Genomic DNA, 8,739 nt, shown 5'->3' on the forward strand with positions numbered 1-8,739 from the left:
CATGTGTTTGAACCATTATTTTCGTAGTTTTTGAATTACTGTTCCAATTATTTGACTGAATGTTCTTCGCATCTTAATATTTTCACTAACTAGTTATTGTTGCACTGTTGGTAACTTACTGAAATCATTAGAACAAACAAAGAGGTGAGTAGCAATAGTTTAATAAAAAGGAACAATAATTATACTAACACAGAACAATAGAACAAACTAGTATTTCACACGCGCAATTTTAAACTGTTTTATAAGGACAATCCCGAATATCATAATATGCAAGATCCCTACCGCGACTACATTTCCTCTTTTTCTTCTTATTACATTGTTCAACTGCTTTCTCCTTAGCGCCCTTTAATCGTTTAGACCCACTGATTCCACTGCCATCATTAACACCTGTGCCTTTATTCTTCGACACTTTAGGAGGCTGAACCAGTATTTCATCAGGCATACTACATCCAAGTAACATTTCAATGTCATGTTCATTTGATCTTGCGTTCTCACTTTCAAATGCAGTAACACTCTTTATGCCTTGAATTTTATTTTTAAACTCTCAAATATTCTTAATAAAATCTTGCTCATGACCTTTTACCCAACTCACACAAGAAAGTATCTCAGACCACATTTCATTCAATACCACCCTCCTATCACCATCCATATATGTACAACTTTTCTCTAACATTGGTTTCTGAGTAGCAGTTATTGTCCACCGATCTAAGATATATTGATTTGGAATGGTTTTTAAATTCTTTTCTTTCCACATCCATATCATATGTCTACATGGGATTCCTATCCTATAGAATTTTTACATGAGCATGTAGTTTCATAATTAACCGACTCAAATACAACCTTAAATTTTCTTCTCCTATTAGCCACAATAACTACTGCTATATCCATTCCATTTTCCTTCCTTAATTCATCCACACCACAAGAATAAAAAGCACTATAAACTTCTTCTTGAAAATCATAAAAAGCAGAAATTGTGTATACCTCTGAACCATGCCTCTCAATCAGCATTTCTATCTTACATCGAGGGTACTTCTCCTGTGAATCATTGTCATTTTGTGCCTGACTGTGTCTTTGTGCATCCAACACAGTTTCATACCCCATGAAAAACTCCACAAGAGACACATGAGGATTAACAAATGACGAAAAAAAATTATTCTCACTCTCTGACCTTGATGTAGTTCTCATAATTACTCCCATAAAAGTCTCTAAAATACGCAGGAATCCACATAGATCTCATCTTAAACATCATATTAAGCCAATCATGGTCTTCTAAATAGAACTTAACAAGAACATCGTTCCACATCTCTTCAAATTCAAATGGCTTAATATCTGAATTCCAAACACACTTACTAAGTATCTTCAAAAATTCAGTCTCCTGAGTGATACTCCTTCCTACTTTATTAGGCAGCTTTTTCGTAATATGCCACATACAAAATCTGCAGACCAATATCATTACAACAAAATAAGTATGGGACATTAGAACAAAATTCCGGAACAATGTCCTATAAAAATGGAACAGTAACATAATAATTCAGAACAAATAAATAAAAAATAAACAATAATTCGGAACAACTAATTATAAACATGGAACATTATAACAACATTTCGGAACAATGTCCTATAAAACGGGAACATTAATATTATAATTCGGAACAAATAAATAAAAAATAACCAATAATTTGGAGCAGATCATTATAAATGTGGACCAGTAAAACGATAATGCGAAACAATATAGTAAAAAAATGGAACAATAACATAATAATTCGGAACATATTATAAACAAAATGGAACATTTAAAAAAAATTAGTTCGGAACAGCTAATTAAAAATATGGAACATTAAAACAAGAATTTGGGACAATACAATAAAAAACTAGAACATTAAAATGGCAATAGAATATCATATACCTATGCTCACATTGCTCAAAAACAGAATTAACAGTAATCTTCATCGCTGGATCTTGATCTGTAATTAAACAATTAGGTTCTCTATGACCCATTGCCTTAAGAAATGTTCTAAATAGCCATTGAAATGAAACTATGTCTTCCTTTGCAATAAACCCAGCAGCAAAATTAACACATTTCTTGTGGTTATCGACTCCTGTGAATAGCCCAAAGACCATATTGTACTTGAAATTAATACAAAAACTCATATAACATGAATTCATATGTGAAAATACTAGTCGACTTATACACATATAAAAATACCATTATAATACACATACATATACCTGTTACTTTGGTAAATAGTATCAAAGGAGACCATATCACCAAAAATAGCATAATTCTTCCTACAAATAAGATCTGCCCATAAAGCTCTACAAAGACAGTCATCTTCATCCATTTCATACTAAAAATAATATGCCAACCACATTAACGTCTTCCTCTTAAAATTGTCAACAAACATCTGATCCTTCAAAATAAGCCTTCAAATCTCTATGAAAGTTCTTGAAATCAGACTTACTAGCACCTATAATCTCATATCCCCCAACATATTCCTTTATCATTTTGTATGTTTTCACAGGGCCAATAACCTGTGTACAATAAAAACAATAATAAAATTATTATAAATGAGTATAATAAGGTAGGTGAAAACCCTACCTTATATAGAAACCATGTTATATATGAGAACAAATCTAGGGCTTAATTAGATCTGACGGTGCACATTTAATTAAAAAAAAAGAAGGAACAAAAAGGTGCACGTTTAATTACATCTGACGGTGCACGTTATTCTAAATGTGTAGTTCGAAATTTGAAAAAATTAATGCATCTGCTTGTAATTATTACTTTATTGTTCCATATATATGAACTACAGCTCCGCTTAATTAACCTATAGTTCCACTCAGTATGAACACATTTTTATAATAACTACTAATCCACTGAGTTGAACTACTTTTCCATTTATAAGTTAACAAGCTCCATTTAGTTGAACAATTGTTCCATATATTTGAAGTCTAATAATTATAATAATTTTTCCTACAAACTATATTGTTTCATTTTCAAAAACTATTGTTCCATACAATTATACCTACATGAACCGTCGTACATAATACCGTATCTACTGATCAATATTCAAACACTATTGTTTCATAACATTGTGCCTAATTCCATATAATAAACTAATGTTCTACAGTATGAGAAATATAAATCAAATTAATCAAACCATAATTAAATACCGTTGAATTATCAATAATCATTTTCTTATGCAACAATGTCAGCTTTCTTTTCAACTTCTGAAAATGAGCATTGTTATGAGAATACATAGGATGAGTATGCCCTTCTTCAAATTTAGAAACAATATGACCTTCATCTTCATATCTCTTTAATAACATTTTGGCCCTACAACCAACTCGACTATCCAATCTTCTTCTAATTATACAAGTATTGCCTTGAACAATATTGTTTTCTTCTTCATCACTATCCCCTTTATCTTGTACATCATTGTCTTCATCTTGAACGTTATTGACTTCTTCTTCATTCATATCCTCTTTATCTTGAATAGCATTGTCTTCTTCTTCACTAATATCTCCTTTACCTTAAACAATGTTCTTCCATTTTTCCTTGTACCTAGCTTTATTACACAAAATAATTTGAAAAGAAATCACACCATTTTATTTTCCGTAGATTTTCTAGTAATAAAACCAACAACAGCTGCATATGACTCGTAAAAACGTAACCCATCATCCACATTTGAAAATCTCATACCTATGCATGGTCTTATTTCACTTTCACAACATGGAATCCATAGCTTTGTTCCACCAAGAGTACAAACATGAACAACACTCGCCGTATCGCATTCAACTGAAACAACGCAATTTCCTTCTACATCCATGCTTCATAACAAATGAAGAATGTTGATGAAAATTTCAGCAAAGAAAAAAGATCAGACCAAAAACGTCAAAACAAATGAAGAATGTTGAGGAACAATTTTCTAATTACAATTCAAAAAATGGGTGGCTTAAATCTCTTGGTTTTCCAATGCATATTACCGTGTTTCAATGTAGAAAATATTAATTAAAAAAAACCATGTTCCAAGAAAGTAATGTTGACTGATTGCATGTTCCAATACAAAAAAATAAAATAATATGAAGCCCACCTATACAAGTCAGCAATCCGAAATTCAATCTCGACCATCCATAATATGAAAACGGATGGTGTAAGATGGTTCTCATCTTTAGAATGGTTCTCACCTAAGCTAAGGGTTCTCACATGATCCCATATATATATATATATATATATATATATATATATATATATATATATATATATATATATATATATATATATATATATATATATATATATATATATATCAACAATGTATTGTTATAGTCTCAACCACATTGCAAAAAGAAGAATCCTAAAATGTGTTTACTTTTATTAGGATATTTACAAAGCTATGACAACTTTGTCGAAAGTCACAAAGAGCTATTTATATATAGCGGAATTTTTTTTAACAATTAAAAAGGACATAAATTAAAAAAAAAATGCTTTGTCGAAAAAAAATTAAAAAAATGCACATGCCAAAAGACCTTCATGTAGCCATGCAAAGTACCATATTATTAAAGATATATGTTATGTGTAGTGTAGATAAAGAAAAAAAAACACTATGTAAAACACATATTAAAAATACAATTATCTAACACTACAAGTAGTCATAAACAAGCAAAACTAAAAACTCCGTAATAAGACGAATATATCTACAACTTATATTATATCTATTACATATATAAAGTTAACTGTGTATTAAATTTACAAAAAGCAACATTTCAAGAAAATTTACGATTTATATGGTAATCATGAATAATGTCTATGTTTTTAGTATAATTATTATTGTGACACTCGTATTGTTGCTTTATTGTCTTGAAAGGAAAGTAACCCCTTAGCTTATTAATCCTTAGTATCATAAAGTTAAAATTATTATTATGTTTCTTCATTTTTAGATTTTTCTCATCTGAAAAAGTAATAAAAAAAAATAACTTGTATAGTTAGTTTAATCATTAGATGCTCAAATTGAAAGGAATGGTGTCCTTCCAACAAGTGTATTATTCCGATAGAGGGTTCGAAATTATTAGAAAGCTAATTCTTCCGTGAGGTCAAGTGATCAGAATGCCTAGGTGGAGGCCGCTTCCGATCAGTAATATTAATGCATAATTAGTATTACGGCTTAATCTTGACTAAATCCTTCAGGTCGCACCCCAATCGAATAACCGAGCTGAATCGACGAATCAATCCGAAGGATTAGATGAGTCATTAGAGTATTACGAACAAAGACGTCGGATATCGAGCTTAGAGCGTCGAGAATGAGCGTCGAGAATGAGCGTCGCAAGTTGAGTCGAATTTAGAATTCGACGAGACGTAAAATGAAGCAAGCGACATGTTTAAGCCTAGCCGTAGCCTCGCATTGGCCTAGCCATGAAAGTGCTAGGCTAGGTGAGGTCACTAACCCATGCACGTCTTGCATCCCCTAGCACACGCACATCGCATGGCACAAGCATCGCAAGATGCGTGCATGCGTGTGTGTGGTGTGGCTGTGCATGTGTGGCTAGGCGTGCTAACATAGCAGCGCTAGCCATCGCATCGTGCTAGGCATGGGCAAGCACAGCCCGCAAGCATCGCAATCATGGTGCGTTGCGTGCTTTCTAGCATGCTGGGCCAAGCACCCAGCCCATCGTTAGCACGCAGCATCGCAAGGATGGGCCTTGCTAGCATGAAGCATCGCACATGCTAGCAGCGTGCTGCGCATGCAAGTGCTAGGCTGTGCGTGCTTGCTAGCCAAGCTGGGCCAGGCATCGCTGCATGCTGTGCTTGCGTGCCAGCGTAGGGTCATGATCGGGGGATAATAGGTCGTTACTACTACCCTAGATCAAATCTACAATTTTTACTCCTAACCTAGCTCTATCAAATTTATGTGAGATAGTGGCAAGTTAGGGTCGAATCCCAAAGAAACGAGGGTAATGCACGATTACTGTGAAATCTAGAATCTAGTGCTAGTGACAAAGGGGGTATTATAGTTTGTTTTGAGAATTTCTATGATTAAACTTTCTACCACAAGAGACCTAATCAAGCCAAAAATAAGGAGATTGAACTAGACACTCTAAAATGAAAATGAAAAGCAAAACTATAGAGATAATAAGGGCAAAAAGCACTTGGGAGAGGGGGTTCCAATCATAACCAACAAGACAACGAATGAAAATCGATAAAGATTCATACCAAGGAGTACAAACTCTACTCAAAGTAATTCATTCTCATGCAACTACTCAAAGAAAATAGATGAAATCAATCAATCCTAAACTAGATCATTCTCATGCATCTAATCTAGGACTAAAACATTGGGGTTAAAGGTGCACACAATAACTCCAAGCATATTTAAGCACAAATCATCAACTCAAGGCAAAACCCAATAAATAATCAATAGAAACTCAAACAAACATGATTTTCACCCCTTCCCCTAACTAGAAATCTAAGCTAGCTAGAGAAAGGAAAATAGCCATGACAACTAAACTAAACATGTATTCAATCTAACACAACTTAGCATGATTCTAAATCAAAGAGAAAGCAATGAAACAAGTAAAGCTAGGAAATTTATGGAAGAAAACACAAATAAGAACAATAAAACTAAAGACTAGAGAATAGGGAAAAGAGATTACTATTATAAATGTTGAAGGATTAGCCAAACATGAAATAGTTGCAATAATCTTGAAGAAAACTTGAATATCTTGATTACAAAGATTGAAACTTGAAGACTAGTTGTTCTCTCTCTCTAAAAGATGTTCATATTCTCTCTCTACGAAGTATTTTTGATGTCAATAGAATAGTGGATACATGAAGATTCAAGCCAACGACTATTTATAGTCTCTTGTTAAAACACGGTAAACGGGCATGGGAGAGGCCTCTCCAGTCAAGCTGTCGCGCCCTCTCCTTCGTGGGTACGAAGTTGAGAAAACCCAGATCGCCGCGCCCGCGACCTTAATTGTCGCGCCCGCGGCCCTCTGAGCCACGCCCTCTCCAGGCCATCTCCCAGCCATCTTCAAAAACTGCTATGTAGCTCAGGATGCACCTGTCCGCGCTCGCGGCAATTGGACCCGCGTCCATGGCTATCTGTAGTAGTGCGCCCTCTCCTTTGCAGCATCTCCTCTTCCTTTGCAGCATCTCTTCTTCCTTGAATAAGCTACCTCAGCAACTCCAACTCCGTTTAGCCATCCAAAATCCGCCCACGAGTGCTAGGAGCTATCAAAACACACGAATATAAGGTAAAAAGTAAAAGAAAAGATAAAAGTGAAGGAAAAACCCACGAGAAAGAGCAAAAGTAACTAAAATAAAGGTAAAAACGGTAAGAAGAGGTATAAACAAGTGATAAATCGGGGGAATTCTCTAGTGAAAAAGGGTGAAATGGTGGCATAAATGCCACTCATCAGGGCACCAAGCAGCAGCACGCTATGCGTGCTAGGCATCGCATGGAAGCAACCCAACACCTCGCATAGCAGCGCATAGGCATCAGCCCAGCATGCGTGGCTTGAATTGCTAGCAGCACGCATGCATGGGCGTGCTGGCTGGTCAGCCCAACTTTAGTGCTAGGCGCGAGCTGGCAGCCTTGGCAGCCAAGGCAGGCTGTTAGCCAGCCAAGTGGTGGAGTGGTCCGATTTTTGTGTAGGGACCAATTGTTGGTGCTTGGCTTGGGGAGCAAGGTGAGTTGGTCCCCCCTTGTTGGTCCTCACCTACTCACTCTCCCTCCTTGTGCCACTTGTAGCTTGTTGATTGAATTGCATTTTATTTTGTTTTTGATTAAAATAAAATAGAGAAAAATGCAAATCTCCCACATTGATGGGAGAATGGAGATCAAGTCTTCATTCCCTATAAATACCCAAGTTTTGGGTTTTGGGAAGAACACTTGAGTGGAACTAAAAAGGCATCTCCTTAGAAAAGTGAGAAAACCTTAAGTTCGTAATACTCTAGTTTTTATTGGTCAAGTCCCGACTAACCTTCGGGACTAAGATCGTTCGGGTCAGGTCGAGGGTGCGAGCCGTAGGAGGCCGTCGCACTTGTGAGGCTGGGCTTTGAAATAAAAGCTCGCGAATCGAGCGAAGCACGCATCAAGGGTAAGAATGTATTTTCTCTTTCTCTCTTTTATGTTGTTAATTATGTGATTAAATATATAGTTGCTTTAATTAGTGAGTTGGTCTTGGGCGGGTTTCTCTTACGCGTAACGTTAGACGCTACGAAACCTAACACAAATTAAAAAAATAAGAGATATACATACCCTCTTTGTTCCTTAAAAATCTTCCTTTTGCTGCTTTGATTTATACATAAATTGTTATCATTACTTTTTATTATACCTGACAATCGTGTCGTGTCGTGTCATGTTTGTATTCGTGTTGGAAATTAAACGGGTTGGGGAAGGTCAACACTAACTCGACCCATTTAATAAACGTGTCGTGTCGTGTTGACCCGTTTAATTAAACGTGTTGAAAACCCTTGACACTAAGCTACCCCGTCTTTTTCGTGTTCGATTCGTGTCGTGTCAGCTTTTGCCAGCTGTACTTTTTATATATGCAACATAAACAATAAATCTATCTAGCTACTTCTTCATGCAATTCTTATTCTATATAATAATCAAGTGCATCAAAACATATAGAAGAATATATTTTTAACTCCAGAACAAAGCAATAAAATTAATAGCACAATTTCATAAGAAAAAATAATTAGCAGGATTATTTATAAATAAAAGGCAAAAATTTACC

General features: G+C 35.2%; 1 protein-coding gene across 1 annotated transcript; it reads right to left on the bottom strand.

Annotated features, from left to right (window-relative positions):
• Positions 1–1,156: 1,156 nt before the first annotated feature.
• On the bottom strand, positions 1,157–3,830 carry LOC110739492 (protein FAR1-RELATED SEQUENCE 5-like). Its single transcript, XM_021919936.1, has 6 exons — positions 3,641–3,830; positions 3,175–3,533; positions 2,404–2,532; positions 2,207–2,348; positions 1,907–2,099; positions 1,157–1,436 (listed from the first exon to the last, which is right to left on the bottom strand). Exons 1-6 carry the CDS (start codon positions 3,828–3,830, stop codon positions 1,157–1,159), a joined length of 1,293 nt encoding a protein of 430 aa, XP_021775628.1.
• Positions 3,831–8,739: the final 4,909 nt, after the last annotated feature.

The sequence above is a fragment of the Chenopodium quinoa genome, unplaced genomic scaffold (genome assembly GCF_001683475.1).
Source record: "Chenopodium quinoa cultivar QQ74 unplaced genomic scaffold, ASM168347v1, whole genome shotgun sequence".
Taxonomy (NCBI): domain Eukaryota; kingdom Viridiplantae; phylum Streptophyta; class Magnoliopsida; order Caryophyllales; family Amaranthaceae; genus Chenopodium; species Chenopodium quinoa.

Bases quoted from the DNA above. Each gene is read 5' to 3' on its own strand.
- LOC110739492 (XM_021919936.1), bottom strand. From the start codon at position 3,830: ATGGATGTAGAAGGAAATTGCGTTGTTTCAGTTGAATGCGATACGGCG. The intron at 3,534-3,640 runs GTTTTATTACTA...ACATTGTTTAAG, and splicing joins GTCATATGCAGCTGTTGTTG to GTAAAGGAGATATTAGTGAA. The intron at 1,437-1,906 runs GTATATGATATT...ATTGGTCTGCAG, and splicing joins TTTGAGCAATGTGAGCATAG to ATTTTGTATGTGGCATATTA.